Below are 25,547 nucleotides of genomic sequence, written 5' to 3' on the forward strand. Positions count from 1 at the left end.
AGTATTGCCACATAATCCACATTCCTCATCATGCCATCAATTTTGTGAAGTGCACAAGTCTCACCTGCAGCAAAACAACCCCACAACATGATGATGACACCCCCATGTTTAACAGTTGGGATGGTAGTCTTCACGGGGAGAACATACAAACTCCTTGCAGATGTTGTCCTTGGTGGGCTTTAAACCCAGGACCCCAGCGCTGCAAGGCTGCAGTGCTAACCACTGAGCCACCGTGCCGCCCTAATCCTGTTTGCTCATTTTTTTAAGATGAATGCACAATAAAGAATTATTTTTTTATTTATAAGGATGGTGAGTGCTACTCCTTTTTCCTGTTTCCATGGATTTTGAATTCATTTGGTTCTTGAGTTTAGCACCTAGGAGTCCTAAAGCGTCTGTGGGATGTTTCTTTCATCATTAACCACCTGCATGTGAGTAGTGCCGGATTGCCTTCTGGATGTTTGACTACCATTGTGGACTGTGTTTCTTATCCTGAGCACACTCGTATTTTTTCATGCAGTATGGAAGTGAATGTATCTAGGGACATAATGAACCCAGAGACTCAAAAAGGTGTTTTGGCTGGGAAAAAAACAGCTGGAACTTTTTTTTATTGATTGTGATCAAAAAGAAGAGTTGGAAATTATTGGCACAAAATCGTTGGAAAATAAAATTACTAATCTTGCTGAAAGAGAAGTGAGATTGTTTGGACTGTGAACTCATTGGATTCCTACATTGAATGTGACCGGGTTCCATGACGTCTACGTAGTTATAAAGCAGTATCACAATTCCAGGACGATAAAGAGTTTGTGGCAGCATGAGATTTGATCCAACATTCTCGATGTATGGACATGGTTACACTTATTTGTACCCAGAGCAAAAAAGAGCTTGCAAAAAATAATTTGAATCTGGATATAGCTAAAATGGAGTTAAAAAAAAACGTTTGACAGACCAACAAATTTCTACCTTTTTTAATAAATTAGATAAAAAGCTTATACCAATTCAAGTAAAGATTAAACAAAGGAAAAAATAGAAATTTCTCTGGATAAGAACTATTATGACTTGGGATGTATCTTCAATTGGGGAAAGAAAAATACGACTGGCAGATGTAAAAATTGCAAGTTTTTTTCTCATAAGAAAAAACTAACACAGATCTTTGGACTACTGATTCTGATTCCAGTAATTCGGATGACTCTTTTAGGAATAATATATGGTGGCATCTACAGTATTTCTACTTCAGGTGATACTCGAAACCCTTTAGGAAATGCATCCGAAGAGGGGGAAGACGTAAGAAGAAACACCAGCACCAAACGAAAACAGAAGTGTCATGGAGATGCCAATAGCCTCTGGTTATCAGAATTGTAAAATCTTTAACTTAAACAATCGTGTTGAATGATGTCCTAGCTAAAGCTTTCAATTATTGTGTACTGGAAAACTTTAATTTTTGTTAATTTTCAAGTAGATTTATTTAAAGCTTTACGTAAGATTCATTTATTTAAGTCTTTTTTACATACTTACAGCACTAGTAAATCTGTGTGTCAAGGAGAAATTCCTGTTACTATTGATAGATTAGGTTTTCGAGTTAATACAGATACGGAAACATGTATTGATGAACCTAATTTTTCATCTACCTATATTGGTCAAACATCAATTTCGTATTTTACTAGTGGAGTTCCTTTTACTTATATGCCTCCTACCAAAACAGGGTAATTTGATTTAAGGGTGTATTTTTTTAAGATGAATGGACAATAAAGAATTATTTTTTTATTTATAAGGACAGTGAGTGCTACTCCTTTTTCCGGTTTCCGTGGATTTTGAATTTATCTGGTTCTGCAGTTTAGCACCTAGGAGTCCTGACAAGACCGTGGGGATGTTTGTTTCTCATTAACCATCTGCATGTGAGTAATGCTGGATTGCCTTCTGGATGTTTGACTACTATAGTTCAATTTTAGTTTTGTCAGACCACAGGACTTGTCTCCAAAGGTTAAGGTCTTTATTCCTGTGTGTATTTGCAAACATTAATCTGGCTTTTAAATGTTTCTTTTGGAGTTATGGCTTCTTCCTGGCAGAGTGGCCTTTTTGGCTCATGTTGAAACAGTACTCATTTCACTATGGATAATGACACAATCTTACCATCTTCTGTCAGCATCTTCAATAGGTCTTTTGCTTTTGTTATTGGCTTGATAAACACGTCTGACCAAAGCACATTCATCTCTGGTACACAGAACCCATCTCCTTACTGAGCGGTATGATGGCTGGACATTCCCATCTTGTTTGTACTTACGTATAATTGTTTGTACAGATGAACGAGGTATCTATATATTGCAGCCAAGGATGAACCAGGCTTGTGCAAGTCCACAATTCTCTTCCTGAGATCTTGGCTGATTTCTTTTGACTTTCCCATGATGTTACACTAAGAAGCAGTGTGTTTTCAGGTATGCATTAAAATATATCCACATGTGTGTCTCTAATTAACTCAGAAGTTGACAATAAACCTATCAGAAGCTTCCATAGTAGCCATCATAATGTGGGCTGTCCCATACTGTTAAAAGTACTCTTACTGTTTGTAAACATTTTGCTTTGTAAAAAAGTAACAAAAATGCCTTAAAACATCCTTTCTTTCATTATTCTGGAATTTGGCAAATAGAAATAATTTTGGTTCCTAATTGACCTAAAATAGGAAAGGTTTATTCTGATTTCATGTCAGATAGTGAGAAAACTGCAGATGTGTCTTTATAGAGAGAGGAGGGAAAAACCTGCAGATGTGTCTTTATAGATAGTGTATGTAAACTTCTGGTTTCAATTGTACATAACTCATGTTTGTGATTAAATTTACTGTAGTAAAATGGTAACATCACATTATATTATGTAGTTGAAGTGCAGCACAGATTCATCTCAACTAAAAAGCCAAGATCCTTTGATCAGGAATAGAACAGACATTTATAGGATATTTCATAACTTTGCCAAACTCTTATGAAATAATATTCATCACATTCTGCATTGAACCGCTGTACCCAATTTATTATATACTAGCTGTAGTACCCGGGCATTGCCCGGGATAGTAACTGTGTCTCTGTCTCTCTCCCAGTCTCTGTCTGTGTGTTGCTGCCTGTCTGCCTCTCTGTCTGTGTCTTTCTTTGTCTGTCTGTTTCTATGTCTCTGTCTGTATTTGTATCAGTCTATATATCTACATCTCTGTGTCTGTCTGTCTCTCTCTATCTCTGTTTCTGTCTCTATATGTGTGTCTGTTTGTCTCTCTCTTTCCCCGTCTCTTCGTCTGTGTCTTTCCCCGTCTGTCTCTTTCCAGGTGTCTCTTTCCAGGTGTCTCTTTTCAAGTGTGTCTCTTTTCAGGTGTGTCTCTTTTCAGGTGTGTCTCTTTTCAGGTGTGTCTCTTTTCAGGTGTGTCTTTCTTTTTAGGTGTGTCTCTTTCCAGGTGTGTCTCTTTCCAGGTGTGTCTCTTTCCAGGTGTGTCTCTTTCCAGGTATGCCTCTTTCCAGGTGTGTCTCTTTCCAGGTGTGTCTCTTTCCAGGTGTGTCTCTTTCCAGGTGTGTCTCTTTCCAGGTGTGTCTCTTTCCAGGTATGCCTCTTTCCAGGTGTGTCTCTATTCCAGGTGTGTCTCTATTCCAGGTGTGTCTCTATTCCAGGTGTGTCTCTATTCCAGGGCTGTCTCTATTCCAGGGCTGTCTCTATTCCAGGGCTGTCTCTATTCCAGGGCTGTCTCTATTCCAGGGCTGTCTCTATTCCAGGGCTGTCTCTATTCCAGGTGTGTCTCTATTCCAGGGCTATCTCTATTCCAGGGCTGTCTCTATTCCAGGGCTGTCTCTATTCCGGGGCTGCCTCTATGCCGGGGCTGCCTCTATGCCCGTCTGTCTCTGTGTGTGTCTCTGTCTGTCTGTCTTTCTCTCATTCTGTCTCTGTCTGTATCCGTCTCCCCACTGACATCTTATTACCTCACACAGAAGCTTCCTATACTAACAGTTTATTTTGTTCCTATAGCAACCACTGACAGCTGCTATTAATAGCCTGTAGTTCCCACCTCCATTCAATTTAATGGAGGCAGGATTTTGGAGAGTAACTGTAAAGCGCGGGGTTAAATTTTCCAGTCAAAACATAGTCTATGACATTCCCTGAGTCACATGAGGCGTATGTGCAAAATTTCGTGATTGTAAATGCGACGGTGCAAATTTCTTTAGCGAACACACACACACACACACACACACACACACACACACATATACACATACATACATACATACATACACTCAGCTTTATATATTAGACTAGCTGTAGTACCGGGGCATTACCCGAGATAGTAACTGTCTCTCTGTCTTTCTCCCAGTCTCTGTCTGTGTGTCTCTCTGTCTGTGTCCTTTCTCTTTCATTATTCTGGAATTTGGCAAATAGAAATAATTTTGGTTCCTAATTGACCTAAAATAGTAAAGGTTTATTCTGATTTCATGTCAGATAGTGAGAAAACTGCAGATGCGTATTTATTGAGAGGAGGGAAAAACCTGCAGATGTGTCTTTATAGATAGTGTATGTAAACTTCTGGATTCAATTGTACATAACTCATGTTTGTGATTAAATTTACTGTAGTAAAATGGTAACATCACATTATATTATGTAGTCGAAGTGCAGCACAGATTCATCTCAACTAAAAAGCCAAGATCCTTTGATCAGGAATAGAACAGACATTTATAGGATATTTCATAACTTTGCCAAACTCTTATGAAATAATATTCATCACATTCTGCATTGAACCGCTGTACCCAATTTATTATATACTAGCTGTAGTACCCGGGCATTGCCCGGGATAGTAACTGTGTCTCTGTCTCTCTCCCAGTCTCTGTCTGTGTGTTGCTGCCTGTCTGCCTCTCTGTCTGTGTCTTTCTTTGTCTGTCTGTTTCTATGTCTCTGTCTGTATTTGTATCAGTCTATATATCTACATCTCTGTGTCTGTCTGTCTCTCTCTATCTCTGTTTCTGTCTCTATATGTGTGTCTGTTTGTCTCTCTCTTTCCCCGTCTCTTCGTCTGTGTCTTTCCCCGTCTGTCTCTTTCCAGGTGTCTCTTTCCAGGTGTCTCTTTTCAAGTGTGTCTCTTTTCAGGTGTGTCTCTTTTCAGGTGTGTCTCTTTTCAGGTGTGTCTCTTTTCAGGTGTGTCTTTCTTTTTAGGTGTGTCTCTTTCCAGGTGTGTCTCTTTCCAGGTGTGTCTCTTTCCAGGTGTGTCTCTTTCCAGGTATGCCTCTTTCCAGGTGTGTCTCTTTCCAGGTGTGTCTCTTTCCAGGTGTGTCTCTTTCCAGGTGTGTCTCTTTCCAGGTGTGTCTCTTTCCAGGTATGCCTCTTTCCAGGTGTGTCTCTATTCCAGGTGTGTCTCTATTCCAGGTGTGTCTCTATTCCAGGGCTGTCTCTATTCCAGGGCTGTCTCTATTCCAGGGCTGTCTCTATTCCAGGGCTGTCTCTATTCCAGGGCTGTCTCTATTCCAGGTGTGTCTCTATTCCAGGGCTGTCTCTATTCCAGGGCTGTCTCTATTCCAGGGCTGTCTCTATTCCAGGGCTGCCTCTATGCCGGGGCTGCCTCTATGCCCGTCTGTCTCTGTGTGTGTCTCTGTCTGTCTGTCTTTCTCTCATTCTGTCTCTGTCTGTATCCGTCTCCCCACTGACATCTTATTACCTCACACAGAAGCTTCCTATACTAACAGTTTATTTTGTTCCTATAGCAACCACTGACAGCTGCTATTAATAGCCTGTAGTTCCCACCTCCATTCAATTTAATGGAGGCAGGATTTTGGAGAGTAACTGTAAAGCGCGGGGTTAAATTTTCCAGTCAAAACATAGTCTATGACATTCCCTGAGTCACATGAGGCGTATGTGCAAAATTTCGTGATTGTAAATGCGACGGTGCAAATTTCTTTAGCGAACACACACACACACACACACACACACACACACACACACACACACACACACACACACACATATACACATACATACATACATACATACATACACTCAGCTTTATATATTAGACTAGCTGTAGTACCGGGGCATTACCCGAGATAGTAACTGTCTCTCTGTCTTTCTCCCAGTCTCTGTCTGTGTGTCTCTCTGTCTGTGTCCTTTCTCTTTCATTATTCTGGAATTTGGCAAATAGAAATAATTTTGGTTCCTAATTGACCTAAAATAGGAAAGGTTTATTCTGATTTCATGTCAGATAGTGAGAAAACTGCAGATGCGTATTTATTGAGAGGAGGGAAAAACCTGCAGATGTGTCTTTATAGATAGTGTATGTAAACTTCTGGATTCAACTGTACATAACTCATGTTTGTGATTAAATTTAAATTTACTGTAGTAAAATGGTAACATCACTACTTATATTATGTAGTTGAAGTGCAGCACAGATTCATCTCAACTAAAAAGCCGAGATCCTTTGATCAGGAATAGAACAGACATTTATAGGATATTTCAAAATTTTCCCAAACTCTTATGAAATAATATTCATCACATTCTGCATTGAACCGCTGTACTCAATTTATTATATACTAGCTGTAGTACCCGGGTATTGCCCGGGATAGTAACTGTCTCTCTACCAGTCTCTGTCTGTGTGTTGCTGTCTTTCTGTCTCTCTCTGTCTGTGTCTTTCTTTGTCTCTGTTTCTATGTCTCTGTCTGTATTTGTATCAGTCTATATATCTACATCTCTGTGTCTGTCTGTCTCTCTCTATCTCTGTTTCTGTCTCTATATGTGTGTCTGTCTGTCTCTCTCTTTCCCCGTCTCTTCGTCTGTTTCTTTCCCCGTCTGTCTCTTTCCAGGTGTCTCTTTCCAGGTGTCTCTTTTCAAGTGTGTCTCTTTTCAGGTGTGTCTCTTTTCAGGTGTGTCTCTTTTCAGGTGTGTCTCTTTTCAGGTGTGTCTTTCTTTTTAGGTGTGTCTCTTTCCAGGTGTGTCTCTTTCCAGGTGTGTCTCTTTCCAGGTGTGTCTCTTTCCAGGTGTGTCTCTTTCCAGGTATGCCTCTTTCCAGGTGTGTCTCTTTCCAGGTGTGTCTCTTTCCAGGTGTGTCTCTTTCCAGGTGTGTCTCTTTCCAGGTGTGTCTCTTTCCAGGTGTGTCTCTATTCCAGGTGTGTCTCTATTCCAGGTGTGTCTCTATTCCAGGGCTGTCTCTATTCCAGGGCTGTCTCTATTCCAGGGCTGTCTCTATTCCAGGGCTGTCTCTATTCCAGGTGTGTCTCTATTCCAGGGCTGTCTCTATTCCAGGGCTGTCTCTATTCCAGGGCTGTCTCTATTCCAGGGCTGCCTCTATGCCGGGGCTGCCTCTATGCCCGTCTGTCTCTGTGTGTGTCTCTGTCTGTCTGTCTTTCTCTCATTCTGTCTCTGTCTGTATCCGTCTCCCCACTGACATCTTATTACCTCACACAGAAGCTTCCTATACTAACAGTTTATTTTGTTCCTATAGCAACCACTGACAGCTGCTATTAATAGCCTGTAGTTCCCACCTCCATTCAGTTTAATGGAGGCAGGATTTTGGAGAGTAACTGTAAAGCGCGGGGTTAAATTTTCCAGTCAAAACATAGTCTATGACATTCCCTGAGTCACATGAGGCGTATGTGCAAAATTTCGTGATTGTAAATGCGACGGTGCAAATTTCTTTAGCGAACACACACACACACACACACACACACACACACACACACACACACACACACATATACACATACATACATACATACATACACTCAGCTTTATATATTAGACTAGCTGTAGTACCGGGGCATTACCCGAGATAGTAACTGTCTCTCTGTCTTTCTCCCAGTCTCTGTCTGTGTGTCTCTCTGTCTGTGTCCTTTCTCTTTCATTATTCTGGAATTTGGCAAATAGAAATAATTTTGGTTCCTAATTGACCTAAAATAGGAAAGGTTTATTCTGATTTCATGTCAGATAGTGAGAAAACTGCAGATGCGTATTTATTGAGAGGAGGGAAAAACCTGCAGATGTGTCTTTATAGATAGTGTATGTAAACTTCTGGATTCAACTGTACATAACTCATGTTTGTGATTAAATTTACTGTAGTAAAATGGTAACATCACTACTTATATTATGTAGTTGAAGTGCAGCACAGATTCATCTCAACTAAAAAGCCGAGATCCTTTGATCAGGAATAGAACAGACATTTATAGGATATTTCAAAATTTTCCCAAACTCTTATGAAATAATATTCATCACATTCTGCATTGAACCGCTGTACTCAATTTATTATATACTAGCTGTAGTACCCGGGTATTGCCCGGGATAGTAACTGTCTCTCTACCAGTCTCTGTCTGTGTGTTGCTGTCTTTCTGTCTCTCTCTGTCTGTGTCTTTCTTTGTCTCTGTTTCTATGTCTCTGTCTGTATTTGTATCAGTCTATCTGTCTCCATCTCTGTGTCTGTCTGTCTCTCTCTATCTCTTTCCCCATCTGTCTTTGTCTGTGTCTTTCCCCGTCTGTCTCTTTCCAGGTGTCTCTCTTTCCAGGTGTCTCTCTTTCCAGGTGTCTCTCTTTCCAGGTGTCTCTTTCCCGGGCTGTCTCTTTTCCCGGGCTGTCTCTTTTCCCGGGCTGTCTCTTTTCCCGGGCTGTCTCTTTTCCCGGGCTGTCTCTGTGTGTGTCTCTGTCTGTCTGTCTTTCTCTGATTCTGTCTCTGTCTGTATCCGCCTCCCCACTGACATCTTATTATCCACACAGAAGCTTCCTATACTAACAGTTTATTTTGTTCCTATAGCAACCATTGACAGCTGCTATTAATAGCCTGTAGCTCCCACCTCCATTCAGTTTAATGAAGGCAGGATTTTGGAGAGTAACTGTAAAGTGCGGGGTTAAATTTTCCAGTCAAAATATAGTCTATGACGTTCCCTGAGTCACATGAGGCGTCTGTGCAAAATTTTGTGATTCTAAATGCGACGGTGTAAATTCCTTTAGCGAACATACACACATAAACACATACACACATACATACACTCAGCTTTATATATTAGACTAGCTGTAGTACCAGGGCATTGCCCGAGATAGTAACTGTCTCTCTGTCTTTTTCTCCCAGTTTCTGTCTGTGTGTCGCTGTCTGTGTGTCTCTCTGTCTGTGTCCTTTCTCTTTCATTATTCTGGAATTTGGCAAATAGAAATAATTTTGGTTCCTAATTGACCTAAAATAGGAAAGGTTTATTCTGATTTCATGTCAGATAGTGAGAAAACTGCAGATGCGTATTTATTGAGAGAGGAGGGAAAAACCTGCAGATGTGTCTTTATAGATAGTGTATGTAAACCTCTGGATTCAACTGTACATAACTCATGTTTGTGATTAAATTTACTGTAGTAAAATGGTAACATCACTACTTATATTATGTAGTTGAAGTGCAGCACAGATTCATCTCAACTAAAAAGCCGAGATCCTTTGATCAGGAATAGAACAGATATTTATAGGATATTTCAAAATTTTCCCAAACTCTTATGAAATAATATTCATCACATTCTGCATTGAACCGCTGTACCCAATTTATTATATACTAGCTGTAGTACCCGGGCATTGCTCGGGATAGTAACTGTCTCTCTGTCTCTTTCCCAGTCTCTGTCTGTGTGTTGCTGTCTGTCTGTCTCCCTGTCTGTGTCTTTCTTTGTCTCTGTTTCTATGTCTCTGTCTGTATTTGTATCAGTCTATCTGTCTCCATTTCTGTGTCTCTCTATCTCTGTCTGTCTCTGTGTGTCTGTCTGTCTCTCTCTTTCCCCGTCTGTGTATTTTCAGGTGTGTGTCTCTTTTCAGGTGTGTCTCTTTTCAGGTGTGTCTCTTTTCAGGTGTGTCTCTTTTCAGGTGTGTCTCTTTCCAGGTGTGTCTCTTTCCAGGTGTGTCTCTTTCCCCGGCTGTCTCTTTCCCCGGCTGTCTCTTTCCCCGGCTGTCTCTTTCCCCGGCTGTCTCTTTCCCGGTCTGTCAGAAAAGAGACAGAAAAAATAAAAACATTATGTCTCTTGGAAGATGGCAAGGAAAAAACAAAGCGCTAAAACTGAAATGGCCATGGCATGAAAGGTTTAAAGAGCACGTTTTTTGGCTTCTCACATTTCCAATATTTGTAGTACCTATAAAAGAATACTTTTTGGGGGGCTTTGCACTTAATTATTCCTCTTGTAAATTTTTGAATAAATTGCCTACATCACTAGGTGTTACTGTCTTCTGCTAATGGGGGTTTCTAAAGTCCATATTGTCCAATCATCGAACTTCTGTAGGGTTGTGTCTGACACACATTTGTCTATCCATCTAGCTATAATAGAAAGTGCAATTCATCCAGATAATGATGAAGTGTGGTTTGACATGTGAAACGCGTTGAAGGATGCCTCCACTATTTTAGCAATGATTTTAATGTGATTTGAATATTTCATCCAATGCTATAGAAATTGTAGATATTGCAGAGGATTATATATATACATACACACACACACACACACACACACACACACACACACACACACACACACGCACATATATATATATATATGTATGTATGTGTATATATATATATATATATATATATCACCATGGACACCCGCTGCTGATGTCCAGTGCTGTCCACATCACATGCCTGTGCTTCCGCTTGCAGTACTACACTTTCTGATGAAATGTCAGAAAAACTATAAACTGATATGTAAATGCAATGTGATATACTGAAACACATTATTCCACACTTCTACTGCATATTGTAGGCCTTTGGGTATCTATACCTTTCCAAACAGTGGCAGCCACATAATTTACCCACATGACTGTCTCTCTGACAGCATTTTAGAGGATGCACCCAGTGGAGTGGTCATGTAGGTGCCATTGTTTGTATTGTTTTTCTTGTTTCATCAATGTAGGAGTTTCCTAGCAGACATTTCTCATTTTTGTCTTACATTTATTTTTTTTGGAATGAGGAATATTCCCAACCTATATTTATATATTCCCAATCTGGACATATAGCTTGAAAATCAGATTTAACCTACACCGTAGGAGTTCCACGAATGGTCCTTTTGTTCTATATGACAAGCAGCAGAATGGTGGCCCGGAAAATATACTGATTTCCTTGTATGTCTTACAGCCAGCCCACCTCGCTTTGTCTCCATGGAAGAACTGATGGATGCAGCTAAAGGAGTCACCAACATGGCTTTGGCTCATGAGATTGTGGTCAATGGAGGTTTTCAGATCAAACCTGTGGAATTTCCTCAGGGAAGGTAGGATGTGATGTCCTCAGACCATAGTGCTGTCCACACAAGACATTTCTCAGATCCAGAGTCAAGAGTCTTAACTTAAAGCTCAATGGCTCCATAAAAATATGTAACATTCCCTGCTTTAACTTATTTTTGCCTTTTATTGCACCATTGTCCTCTTCATTTGTAAGTGTTTGATTGGGGCCATTTTAGCCACCAGGGACCAGATGCCACTGCTTCTCTGCAGCACATATCCCATGGCACTGCCTCTGGATGGTATCTGTGTGACTGGTACAAAAGCTTTCCTGTAAGATATTACTGCTAAAACAAATCCCACTAATACAATGCACATTGCACAGTTGTAATATATGAGGTTCAAACGTCTACAGATTGTTCTGTATACTTCTGTTTCAATACATTAGACACGAAGATCTGCACAAGGATGACGTCTGAGTCAGTGCCAACGTATAGCCCTATCTCCGGTGCCATCTTTGTAAAGACTCTCTCTTCCTTCATTGGACTGATGGCTGTGTGATACGAGGGCAGCACATTCGCTCTCGCACCCTCAGCCCTTGTTGTGACTGTGGGAACACGCACAGTTACAACAGAAGTGGAGACCACCCCCAAAATCAACTCACCGGTCTTTGAAGAGTGCGGCTTATCTTCTGGGTATGGTCTGCGGTCATGTGCAGGGAGCTGATCTTGGGGGCGGGCAGTCTCCACTTCTGTTGTGTCCGCACTCTCTCCCACGGTCACAACAAGAGCTAGGGGTTAATGCGCCGCCCTCACATCGCACATCCATCAGTGCAGTGAAGGATGAGAGAGTATTCACAAAGATGGCGCTGGAGATAGCGCTATTCACATGTGCCAACTCCGACGCCATCTTAGTGTAGACTTTACTGCAATAGTGATAAATGCTAATGAGCATGTGCCAAAATTAAAGTGTCAAATTAAAGATGACGGTGGCAGACCCGACCCATATATTCCCTTCCTGTTGAGGCTGTCAATCAAATAACAGTGCATTTATGTAACTTGCAAATATTACTGTAATAAAACATCCAATCTCAGAACTAAAGGTATGCCTGGATTCAGCATCTTAGCACCATTATAGCACTGGCTTTACTATAGACATGAAAATCCTGTTGGATGGTTCTCTTTAATGGCTGTGTGTTGAGTTATTTAGATGGCACCAAATTTACACTGTTATAGAAGCTGTGCACTGACTACTTTACATTGTATCAAAGTGTCATACCGTCAGTGTTGCCTCCTAAGAAGATATAATGAAATATTTACGAAACATTGGAGGGGGTGTACTCACTTTTGTTATATACTGTGTATATACACAAACATATATGTTTGGCTATATGTATATTTGTATAATGTATACAAAATGTGTGCACAATTATTTCGCAATTTTGATTTTTTTTTTTTTCTTTTAATCAGATCACTTTTATTGTGAACAAGAAATTCACCAATATTTTCTATTGTTTTACATACAGTGCAACAACAACATATAAACAAACAAGCTATATATCAACAAATTGACATATATATCTCAGTGTTGTCATACATATCTATATTTGCAAAATAAAGATTAATTTCCAAGTTAAGACCTATAAAAGGAAAAAGAAATATGAGGGAATAGATACTGCTTGATTATGATTACCTACGCAATGTTAAAAAACAAAAAAACAAAAACAAAAAAAAAATCACCAACATTTGATTATTCAAATGGAATTGTATGTGAAAATTTGTATTTTGGATGAATTATTAGTAGAAATGGGCGAACCCAGACTGTAAAAGTCCTGATCCACACAGGTTCAAAAGAACCCATGCACCGACCCTGGGCCCGGAGTTCTCAGGGAACTCCAAATACCTATCCAGATTCAGCAACTCGAATACTAAAAAAAAAAAAAAAAAGTAAAGGAAAAATGAAGAAAAAAAAGGGAAAAGCAGATGCACTATACTTACCAGTCTCCAGCACAGCTGTAACATTATTTTCTGGTGCTCATACTACTACCAGGTCCGCTCATTATCCTTCATACATATGCACTGCTTTCCCCGCCCACTGGCAGTCCTGGCGGCTCTGATTGGTTGCAGTCAGACTGGTTGCAGCAACCAATCACAGACTTTGTATGTGTGTCTATATTGGTGTAAAAATGAATAACTAAAAAAATAACTAAAAAAAAATTGGCATAGGGTCCCCACATATTATGATACTTAGCAAAAATAAAGCATATGGCTACAGGCTGTAGCCTACAGCCGTGTGCTTATCTTGGCTGTGTATCAAAATAAGAGGAACCGCATGCAACTTTAAAAAAAAAAATAAGTAAATAAAAACTAAATAAAGAAATTTTAAAAACTGTGTGCCGTCCCCCCAGTTTTGATACCCAGCCATGATAAAGCGACAGGTGGGGGCTAGTATTCTTAGGCTAGGGAGGCCCATGGTTACTGGGCCCCAACTCAGCCTAAAAATAGCAGCCTGCAGCCGCTCAGAATTGTTGCTTCCATTAGATGCGACAATCTCAGAACTTTACCCAGCTCATCCCGATTGCCCTGGTGCCGTGGCAACCGGTGTAATAAGGGGTTAGTGAGACTCCCCCATTACTAATCTGTAAGTGAAAAGCACAGAAAAAAATCCTTTATTTGAAGTAAAATATAAAAAACACCCTCTTTCTCCCCTTTAGTAACCCCCAAAACACCTAGTTCTGACGTAATCCACACAAAGTCCCACCATGATTCCAGCTCTGCTACATTATCGAAGTCACAGCACACAAGCACAGAACATACCCACATGCTGTGGGCTTGAGCCGCCGTGATGAACGATGATGTCATTCAGTTTATTTGCAGTCACATCTGGAGGTTCCTACAGTCATCCACCTGTGACCACAAGTAAACTGACCTCAGGTGACCTCCTTAAACTCAGTGATCTCATCTCAGATGAGGTCACTGAGTTCACAGACCTGAAACTTACACACCATATTCCTGCACCAAATCTGCATCTTCTGGCAAAAAATTGTATGAAAACATAATTTTGATACGATCGTGAAGCGATTTTTTTCATTTTGCCAGGATGCAGATTTGGTGTAGGAATATGGTGTAAACATTTCAGCCCCAAATCTGCATCTCTTGGCTAAAATATGCACAATAGCCATGGGTCTCTCCAGCCTGAGAATACCAGCCTCCTGCTGTCTGCTTTATCATGGTTGGGTATCAAAATTGGGGGGAGGACTGCACGCCGTTTTTTAAAAATTATTTAAAGATTTTTTTTTTAAAAGCCACATGCAGTCCCTCTTATTTTGATACACAGCCAAGATAAGCACCATGGCTTCGTGCTGCAGCCTTGAGCCTTATCCTTTATCTGTGCTGGGTATCATAATGTGGGGAGACCCTACATTAATTTTTTAATTTTATTTATTTTTACACCAATATACACACTCAGACAGTGTGTGCGATTGCAAGCAGTCAGACATGCTGTCACACAGAGTGGGGGCACTGTCTGACTGTAACGTTACAGCCTTGCGGGAGATTGGTAAGTATAACGCGCTTGCTCTAATCACCCTATCCCTTCTACCACCATTTTAAAGTTTCGGATTCAAGTGCCTATGGACTTATAAAGGAACCAGTGTCCAGGCAGATATCAGGGATCAATTCCGACCTAGAGCCTTTTTTTTTTTTGTTTAAACCCAGTTGGACCCGCCTATATCAGGTATATGCCTGTCCGCCCATCACTATTAGGAGAATATCTACCATGTTTCCACTGAAAATAAGACAGTCTCATATTATTTTTTTTGCCCTGAAAGATGCGCTAGGGCTTATTTTCAGGATGGGCTTCTTATTTTGGGGGAAACACTAGTTGGGGATATGTTTAACCCACCCTAAAGACAGACACCCCCCGAGGGTGCATCTCTTCCATGTACTCATGCAATCCACAGCGTGCACTACCAGCAGGTCCTTGGGTGCTCGACAGTAGTCCTCCCCTGCTTCCAGCTGGCACTCACACATCAGATCGCAGTAACATCACATGCACACACACACACACACACAAACATCCAGTGATACCGTACTGTTTTCGGCTGGCAGGGGGACTTGAGACTCAGTGGATCGCGAGAACCTGCAGTGAAACGCATGGAGTACGGTATCACCGGATGCCTGTGCATGTGTCTGTGAGTGTGTGCGTTCCACCTCAGGTCCTCTATGTATTCCACCGCAGGACCTCGCGTTCCACGGCTTCCCATTCGGGTCTGGTGAGTACAATTGCAGGGTCTGTCCTCTCTTTTGGGGGTATCTGCTTTCATTTAAAGGAACCGGTCTTCAGATCTGGGGCCTTTAAGCTGTGGCAACCACCACTGGGCTGTTTTATATACAGCATTCTAACATGCTGTATATAAGAGCCCAGGCTGCTGTGTAGAACGTAAAAATCACTTTATAATGCTTACCTAATGGTCGCAGCAATGGAGTTGGGTCATATGGGTGTGGTGCCTCTGAGGATTGAGTCGCCATAGGGTACTGCGCCTCACTTAAGGTGTAGTATTCATCTCAGGTAAGGAGGGGGTTAATCACCAGTGTTTCCACATTTCACCTTACATACAGCTTAGGTGCCTTCTCACTGGGGACTGGACTTAGGGTAGACAAGGAGGTGGCCATAACGAAGCATGGGACTTTCCCGGTCACTAGGTCAACTACCTGGGGGGCGGGCACTACTTGGGGTAGAAGTAGGAGCAACTGTTACACAAACTTCGGTCACGTCGGGATTTCAGTTCTGGCAGCACGACTCCACTTTCTTCCTTCTTTTTTTTCACAGAGCCTGCGGCTTGTAGCGGAACGCCCAGGTTTTTCCCCTCTGGAGGAGTATCACTTGGGAAAGGACACTTTCAAATCCTGGTGGCTTCCTCTCACTTATCTGGGATCGGCTAGAGCCTATCACGGCAGAGACCGGTACCCCTGGGCAACCAAAGGACCGTGAGTAAAGACCTGGAACTGCAACTGCCGTGTCCGTCCTTCATTGCCGGCGCACCGTGCTACGGCGCCAACGGCCACTACTACACCATCTTTCCTCTCTGGGGCATAGCTTCGCCTACGGGAAGCTGAACTACCCTAGCTGCGCCACCATCTGCCCCAGAAGACTGCGACTGCAGCGGCGGCTAATTCTTGGCCGTAGACCGCAGGTGGCGTCACGAGTCAACTCTCAACATCCTCCTCATATCACCCACCATCATCCCATCCTCCATCCTCCTCCATTTTATTGTATGCCTCGGGGCCACGAAACTGGGCAAGGACATTCCAGACCCGACATCAACGGCCCGATGATGGGTATGTTTAACCCTTGCCCCGTCGGTGCTACAACTTGGTGCCACGAACAGGATTCCATGCCCATGCAAATGGGTACTGTGCGCCTTACATGACTGTGTTGAATCATGTTTCTTGAAAAGGACAGTTGCCATTCATCATTCCGCGCGGGAAAAGAAGGGGCGTGCCATCGTGGGCGGGACCCAAAAAGAGCACAAAAACATGGGTAGAGCGCAGAAAGAGCACGAAGGAGAGACCCACTGCCGGAAATGAGCAAGAGACCCCGTGCCTCTAAGCCAGAGTGGAAAACCACTGGTCGAGCCATGTCCACTGAGGAAAGAGACCAAACCATCCCTGTTGCTGGAGCTTCAGCATTACCCCCACCTCTGGTGCTACCGTTTACCATGCCGTACCTCCCAGGAGCAACATGGCTACCCCAGTATTCCGTGAAGACATATGCCCTGGCTGACTTTAAGGAGAGAATGTATAGTTTATTCCGGGTGTACGCTATGACGGAGGACCAGAAAGCCAGCGTTCTTATTGGCCAATTGCCCTGGGCAGCTCGACGAGAAGTCAAGTCCTGGCTGGAGACCGATGAAAGAGTGGCAAAAGACATTTTAACTAAACTCAAGGAAACTTTCGATACCATATTTCGATATACAGCAGCTGATATAAAGATGTGATTTTACGGATACAAGCAAAAGGTGCAAGACAGTATACGGGATTATGCTTTAAATCTTCAGAAGGCATTGAGAGCTTTTTGACAGGTGGAACCGGAGGGAGTCATAGATGAGAACCGCCTGCTGCCTGATCAGTTCGAGGGGCTTGTGTCCGATGCCCACAGGACCCAACTGCGCATTGTGTCCATGCAAATCCCCAACCTCAGCTTTGCGGAATTTAATGACTGGGTCATCCGGGCGTTGCATGAGTCAGATCACTGCAGCACTATGCTTCAGCAACCAGAGTTGGTGCCAACTACACCGGTGTTGGTGAGAGCCAATGAACAAACCGTGGGTAAGAACTCAATCAATGAACTGTGGCTTCAGATCGTGGAATTGATCAAAGGTATGGCTACCCTGACCAGTTCGGTGCAATTCAAGCAAGGGCTCAGCAACCTGCAACCATTGAACTGGCTTCCAGTGCTGATGACCTCCCCAAGCAGCGACGTGGGAGAAACCCGCTGCCCCAGGTTCCTGATCGTTATGACGCTGTTGGGCAACCGATCTGCCGGCGCTGCGACAAGGTTGGACACTTTGCCTGAGGATGTCCCTTGAGTTCCCAAAGCCAGGGGGCTGGGACCAGTCCTCTGGTATCACCAGAAGTCAAGAATCCTTCCTTCCTTCCCTGGGACTTAGCTTCGCCTGCGGGAAGCTGAACTACCCTAGCTGCGACACTATCCGCCCCAGAGGACTGCGACCGCAGCGGCGGCTAATCCCTGGCCGCATACTGCAGGTGGCTTCACGAGACAACTCTCAACATCCTCATCATATCCCCCACCATCATCCCATCCTCCTCCGTTTTATTGTACGCCTCAGAGCCACGAAACCGGGCAAGGGCTACCCATGACATTCCAGACCCGACATCACCGGCCCGGCAACGAGTATATTTAACCCCTGCCCCGTGGGTGCTACATGGGCGTCTCAATTCTCCGGTGTCGGCGCCTCCTCTTTTGGCCATTCTTTGTCGTTTTTCTTCTGAAGCCGGGGTGCATGATATGTCCTACATCGTCCACACTCGCCAGCATTGAGGTCCTGCGCAGGCGCACTTTGATCTGCTCTGAGCAGGGCAGATGAAAGTATTGTAGTGTGCCTGCATGGGACCGGTGAGTCTGTATGACGTAGGATGCATCATGCACACAGGCTTCAAAAGGAGGATGAAGATGGCCGAAAGAGGAGGCGCCTGCACTGGAGAACAGAGACACCCATATGACCCAACTCCACCGCAGCGACCGTTTAGCTAAGTATTATAAAGTGATGTTAGAATGCTGTATAAAAGAGCCCAGTGGTAAGGGCTGCAGCTTATAGTCCCCAGCTTATAGGCCCCAAATCTGCTGACAAGTTCCCTTTAATGAAGTATTGCAGTACTGCAAGTACTGCAGTATTCTTTAACTTTTTTTGCTGCATGGACACTTCATTATGAACTGCAACTAGGGCTTATTTTTGAGGTAGGGCTTATATTTAAGACTGCTCTCTAAAGAGAACCTGTCAGCAGGGTGTTACTCTGTAAAGTACAGAAAGGGCTATAATGGCACTGTCATACTGATTAAAATGATACTAGAGTTGAATAAATTAGTTTTGTATATTTTCTTTTATCTGTGTTAGAAGTTTTCGTCTAGTCATATCTTTGTGTGGGATGGGTGGAGGATCTTCAGCTCTGCACAGGCCCCTCTGCTACCTCTGGTTGTCTTTCCTTCATCCCTATTTAAATTTCGCTCTAGTCTTGGGCGGTGATTGCACACATTGATCTCTTGACAGTCTTCAGGAAAATGGAGCCAGCAGCTGCACATGCACAAATTGCTGACTGCTACCAGCGCCATTTTACTGAAATCCCCCATGAGATCAATCTGAGTAAGCGTTGCCTGCAACTAGTACAGTGTCAGTGCAAAGATTTAACTTAAATTCTTCTGTGTCCTGAACTCGAGGGCCACATAAAATGATGTGGGGGCCATATTTGGCCTGCGGACCTTGAGACTGACACCAGTGCTCTATGCATATATTAGTGCGGGATGGGTGAAGGGCCTTCAGCTTTAGGGTATTATCTCACTAAACGATGTACCAGCGATTTCGACCATGATATGACCTGGACAGGATCGCTGGTGCGTCGCTACATGGTCGCTGGTGAGCTGTCAATCAGGCAGATCTCACCAGCGACCAGTGACCAGCACCCAGCCACCAGCGACGTATGGAAGCGATGCTGTGCTTGGTAACTAAGGTAAATATCGGGTAACCAAGCAAAGTGCTTCGCTTGGTTATCCGATATTTCCCTTGGTTACCAGCGCACACCGCTTAGTGCTGGCTCCCTGCACTCGTAGCCAGAGTACACTTCGGGTTAATAAGCAAAGGGCTTCGCTTAGTTACCCGATGTGTACTCTGGCTATGTGTGCAGGGAGCCGGCACTGGAAGCCTGAGAGCGGCGTACGCTAGTAACCAAGGTAAATATCGGGTAAACAAGCAAAGGGCTTCGCTTGGTTACCCGATGTGTACCTTGGTTACAGCGTCCGCAGCTTCCAGACGCTGGCTCCCTGCACATTCAGATCGTTGCTCTCTCGCTGTCAAACACAGCGATGTGTGCTTCACAGCAGGAGAGCAATGTCCAAAAAATGAACCAGCACTGTGTGTAACGAGCAGCGATTTCACAGCAGGGGCCAGATCGCTCGATGCTCAGTGTCACACACAGCGAGATCGCTAATGAGGTCACTGGTGTGTCACAAAAAACGTGACTCAGCATTGATCTCGCTAGCGATCTCTCTATGTGAGAAGTACCCCTTACTCTGGCCCATCCACTGCCTCTGGATGTCTTTTCTTCATTCTTATTTCAAAAAGTTTTGTTACAAAAGGAGAGCCAATAGATTTTTAGATTTGACTCAATACAACCAATGGAATTGAATGAGAAACTGACGTTTGGTTGCTTCCTATGATTGTGCTTACATCTTTATATCTTTTTAGTATATTAGCTGTTCTTTTCATATTTTCATCATTTCCTCGATTGAGAATTATGGTAGGTATATAATTGGCCCATTATGTCGTCTACCTTGGGTTGGACCATTTGGTCATGTCCTTTATGTATATTATATTTTTCTTGGGTGTTTTTTTGTGAGGTTTGGCTTTTTGTGATAATTATACCATTAAAATTCCTCAATTTTGGTATCCAGTTTTATATAATTAGCATATTTGTATTTATTGATTATAACTGGATTATGGCCATTAACGTGTTAGTGCTTATTTTTCTGTGTTAATATCGGACTGAGGGTCCTATAGCGCTTTTTTATTTGATTTAATCCTTTCTAATGTGGATGTTTGTTTCTTTTTAAATAAATTTATACATTGGATAACTATTTCCGGTTCTTTAGGTGTATGGGGGAGCACCTTTGCTCTCTGCCACAGTATTTCGGGTTGAGGTTTGCCTGCTGGAGCTACTGTTCTCTGGCGTCCTGCATGATTATACAAAGTATTTCCACTGATATGTGAAGAGCTTATTAACAAGTTCAGGAGAGCTGTTTATCACAACTTGAAGGTGGCGTGCTTATACAGGGAAATCCTAATGACACATTCCCTTTAAAAGTTAAGGCCCAGTCACACACAACGACTTACCAGCGATCCCGAAAACGATGCAACCTGATAGGGATCGCAGGTAAGTCGCTGGGAGGTCTCAGGTGAGATGTCACACAGTCAGCTCTTACCAGTGATGCAGGAACGATACAGGTCGCAGTAGCGACCTGTATAACGATCTCAGCAGTCACTGTGACCCTGTCACACAGTGTCAAACACAGCGATGTGTCCTGCCCAGCAGGACATCGCCTTTGAAGAAAATGGCCTGGACCATTCTGCAACGACTAGAGATCTCACAGCAGGGGCCTGATCGCTGGTAGGTGTCACACATAACGAGATCGCTAACGGGATCGCTACTGCGTCACCAAAATGGTGACTCATCTGCGATCTCGCTAGCGATCTCGTTATGTGTGACAGTACCTTTAGTTGCCAGCCCCATGTTGTTGGTTATGGGAAGGATTTCTAATGTAAAAGATTTGGACATTGTTTTCTAATTTAGGAGGAAATGCAAATTCCCTTGTCCCTTACAAGGGGTACTTCACACACAGCGAGATCGCTACTGAGATCGCTGCTGAGTCACGTTTTTTGTGACCTCATTAGCGATCTCGCTGTGTGTGACATTGAGCAGCGATCTGGCCCCTGCTGTGAGATCACTGCTCGTTACACACAGTGCTGGTTTGTTTTTTTATTGTTGCTCTCCCGCTGATAATCACACATCGCTGTGTGTGACAGCGAGAGAGCAACAATCCTGAATGTGCAGGGAGCAGGAGCCGGCATCTGACAGCCTGCGGTAAGCTGTAACCAAGGTAAACATCGGGTAACCAAGGTGGTTACCCGATATTTACCTTCGTTACCAGCCTCCGTAGCTCTCACGCTGCCAGTGCCAGCTCCTGCTCTCTGCACACGCTAAGCTAAGCGGTGTGCGCTGGTAACTAAGGTAAACATCGGGTAACCATACCCGATGTTTACCTTAGTTACCAGTGTCTGCAGCTTCCAGACGCCGGCTCCGTGCAAGCGCAGCATCGCTTGCACGTCGCTGCTGGCTGGGGGCTGGTCACTGGTCGCTGGTGAGATCTGCCTGTTTGACAGCTCACCAGCGACCATGTAGCGATGCAGCAGCGATCCTGACCAGGTCAGATCGCTGGTGGGATCGCTGCTGCGTCGCTAAAGTGTGAAGGTACCCTAAATCCTAACAGCAAGCCAGCAATCTTACACTGGAATGAACTGGATGAAGCGGGACAATGAAAGCAGCAATTGTCACTATATGTGAGCAGTGGATTTCACTAGCCGTCTTGTCACTGCGCTGACGTCAGTCTTACATGCACAATGTAGAAGGTGAACTGACAAACTCTCACTATACAAAGCAACTTCCTGAGCCTACACTGGTGCCCGGTGGGAGGACACAGTACTGTATACTGTATAGTAAATGGCATTGTCTCTCAATAATGAAAATGTTCTTGTTCTTATTCAGGGAAGGAAATGTTCTTCTGAAAGGGAAAATACGTGGATGTAACTGATTTATGTGGATAATTATCTTTTCATGACATTAGTTGTCCTTTATTTGCAATACATGATGTAAATTCTGACTAATTATCGGGAACGAAAGCAACTTAGCTTGATATTAAATGACGACATCAACCTCTTTAGAGATTACTGAGAGAAGGGATTTACCATAACTCAAGAGGGTGGCAAATCTCTGTTCTTGAAGGGAGCCTGTCACATTAATTACAGCGGCAGCTGTAACCATGCCCTGGCATTGGTTACAGTCACTGTTCGCTATGTACTGAGGTGACTGACGCCACGGCAGTGGTACCTCTATGACCGAAAGATCAAGGCTGCCTGGAGGAATAAAGTGAATTTCTTCCCGGCAGCGGGGCTCTCAGTGAGACAGCCGCACAGCTTTGGAACGCTATTACGGTAAACTGCAGATTAACCCCGTGGGTTGTGCCATGATGCATCATACTGTTAGTGCTGCACACAGCTTGTAAATAAATAGTTTTATATTTTAAATGTATTAACCCCTTCATGACCTTGGAAGTATTGGTACTTCCAAGGTTGTGTCTGTCCCTTTTAATGTGGGCTTGCTTGGCGAGCCCATATATTTCCCTGCACATGTTGGCTGATCAGCCGATGTACAGCTAACTGACAGTTAAATCCTGCTATCAATTTCTGACAGCAGGATTTAACATGTGCCATTCCATGCCCCAATCAGCTGCCCTGTGACGTGACCGTGGGGTGCCGAGGAGTTGCCATGACAGCCGGAGGTCAGCTGATAACCCTCTATCACTCTGATGATGTAGTCGCTGTGAACATCAGCATTTCTGCTGTACAAAGCCATTCTAGAGCTCCGCTCTGTACAGCAGAAGGGACCGGATATATCAGCTTCAAGTCCCCTAAGGGAACTAGTAAAACAAAAACAAAATACTTTTAAAAAAAATGACCAAATAAAGAAAACAAATTACACATATTTGGTGTTGCCACATTCAGAAATGCCCAATCTGTCAAAATATAAAATAAATTAATCTGACTGGTACAGGGAGTAACAAGAAGAAAAACTCAAAGCTTCACAATTTTTTTTTTTTTTTTGGTTGCCGCAAAATTGCAATAAAATGGAATGAGAGGTGTTGAAAAAACATCATTGAAATACCCACCTATGATATGCCGGAGGATCCCTTCAGCCAGATCTCATACAGCTGACTGAAAGCTGGTATGTGCCGGGAGTTTCGGAGGTGCCTGTATGTAGTGATGTTTCCAGCACACATCACCATGGCAGGAGTGTTTCACCTGCCACAGAAGTTATGTTCGACGCTATTACACCTTCCCGTCTGACAAATCAGTACAACAGGCAGAGGCTTCCTTGTTTTCTCAGGTTGCTGCTGGCAGTGTAGTGCACAGTGATGAGTTTGTCCTCTGACTGCTGCACTATGTATACATACCTCCCAACTTTTGAAGAAAGGAAAGAGGGACAAAGTATGCGTCGCGTGCAGCGACCCTGGCAAATTTTGACCACGCCCCTAGACACAGCCAATTGGCAGTAAGGCTCATTCAGGAGATGCCCCGGACTGTTCATTCAAAAAAACATACCACAAACACGCAATAATCAGAGAAGATTATTATTGCGCTCGTGGCGCGGACACCTGCAGAAAAACCGCTGTATTTACGCTACATGTGAACACGGCCTCAGTGATACATTTTTATTACATTTTTATGGGTTTAAACAAAGAAAAATGATAGATTGCAACATTTTTTACACCATTTACCGATCCCCATAAATAATCTGATCGCTGTGTTGTTCGGGTCGTTACGAATACAGGGACACCAAATATGTCTATGTTATTGGCTGATTTGTGTTTTTTTTATTTTATAAAAAAAAGTGTAATAAAATTACATTCTATTTTTTTTTATTATTTTTAGTAATTTTATTAGAAGAACAAAAAAACCTCTTTTCCTCTCCCTCTAGAATACAGGACATAGAGATGCTGCTCTGTTCAATGGAGCTCTATGTCTGGTGTACTCTACTGTGTAATCAGAGGCTGCATTGTAGGTTTATCTATATAAAATCCTCCCTCTGACATAATCAATCCTAGTGGCTCAACAGCTAGTGCAGCTAGGAAAGCTAGGAGGGCTGCTGGACACATGTTTGAAAGTTGCTGGCTTGAATCCAAGGTAGTGTAATAAAGAACAATTTTTTATAAATATATTTGTTTTTTTTTCTCATTTCTTTATAGTAGTTTTATGGGTACAAATTAATCTGACTCTTTCCTTCACCTACAAAAAGATGCAGTATCTATCTGTCAGTCTATCTATCTATCCATGTATCTATCTATTATAAATCTATCCCTCTGTCTTATTTATCTATTATATATCTATCATGTATCTATCCCTCTATCTGTCCCGCTATCTATCTATCCCTCCCTATATCTATTATCTATCTATCATGTATCTATTTATCTATGTATCTATCTATCCCTCTATCTATCATGTATCTATCTATCATGTATCTATGTATCTATTATCTATCATGTATCTATCCCGCTATCTATTTATCTATCTATCTATCTATCTATCTATCTATCTATCGCTCTATCTATCCCTCTATCTATCCTTCTATCCCTCTATCTATCCCTCTATATATCCCTCCATCTATCCCTCTATATCTATCTATCTATCATCTTCGTAGTTGAATAATCTGCTTCTGGTTTCTCTACTGCAATACAGAGGTCAAGATTACCAAATCTTCCTATATGTTTTTCATTATTGGCAGTGGCTCAATGGGTAGAGCTGCTGCCTATGGATCCAGATCCGCGGTGGCTCGAGAGGCGCCCAGACCCGGGGGTCGCGCGGCCACTCGAAGGAAGGGGGGGTATTTACAGGGGATGGTGTATTGAGAGTTTGTGATGCCACCCGTGGTGTGTGGTAAGGTGGAGGACCACCGCTGCAGCTGGGAGTACCCGGTGTCAATGGAGTGGGCAGCCAGGTGTTTAACCCCTCCACGGGTAGGGGGGATGCCCCAGGACTCAGTGATGGTGACAGGGATGTGCCGTTGGGGAGGTAAGGGTCACTTGCGTACTTACTCAGTCCAATAACACTGACACCAACAACTTTAGTAAACCAAAGTTCTGGACACCGCTGCCGCTGAGGGGGGAGCATGTTTGGGTCCCATTTCTGCTGGTGTTGCCTGTTGATCTGTGACCTTTCCTTTAGCACTTTGTCTCTTCTAGTTGGTCCCTATAGCAGGAAACTAATCGGATCCCGCTCCCCAGTGTGGCTAACTAAGGGAGCTTGCTTTCAGGGTTCACACTTGGG

General features: G+C 43.1%; 1 protein-coding gene across 4 annotated transcripts in view; it reads left to right on the forward strand.

Moving 5' to 3' along the window:
• Positions 1–25,547, forward strand: part of TCP11L1 (t-complex 11 like 1) — a 310,856-nt gene that overhangs the window by 121,593 nt on the left and 163,716 nt on the right. For all 4 annotated transcript variants that reach the window (XM_075325608.1, XM_075325606.1, XM_075325607.1 and 1 more), the window contains one exon: positions 11,076–11,208. In XM_075325608.1, coding sequence (XP_075181723.1) covers positions 11,076–11,208 — 133 coding nt within the window. The remainder of the gene's footprint in view (positions 1–11,075; positions 11,209–25,547) is intronic.

This window comes from Anomaloglossus baeobatrachus, chromosome 10 (assembly GCF_048569485.1).
Source record: "Anomaloglossus baeobatrachus isolate aAnoBae1 chromosome 10, aAnoBae1.hap1, whole genome shotgun sequence".
In the NCBI taxonomy this organism is placed as follows: Eukaryota; Metazoa; Chordata; class Amphibia; order Anura; family Aromobatidae; genus Anomaloglossus; species Anomaloglossus baeobatrachus.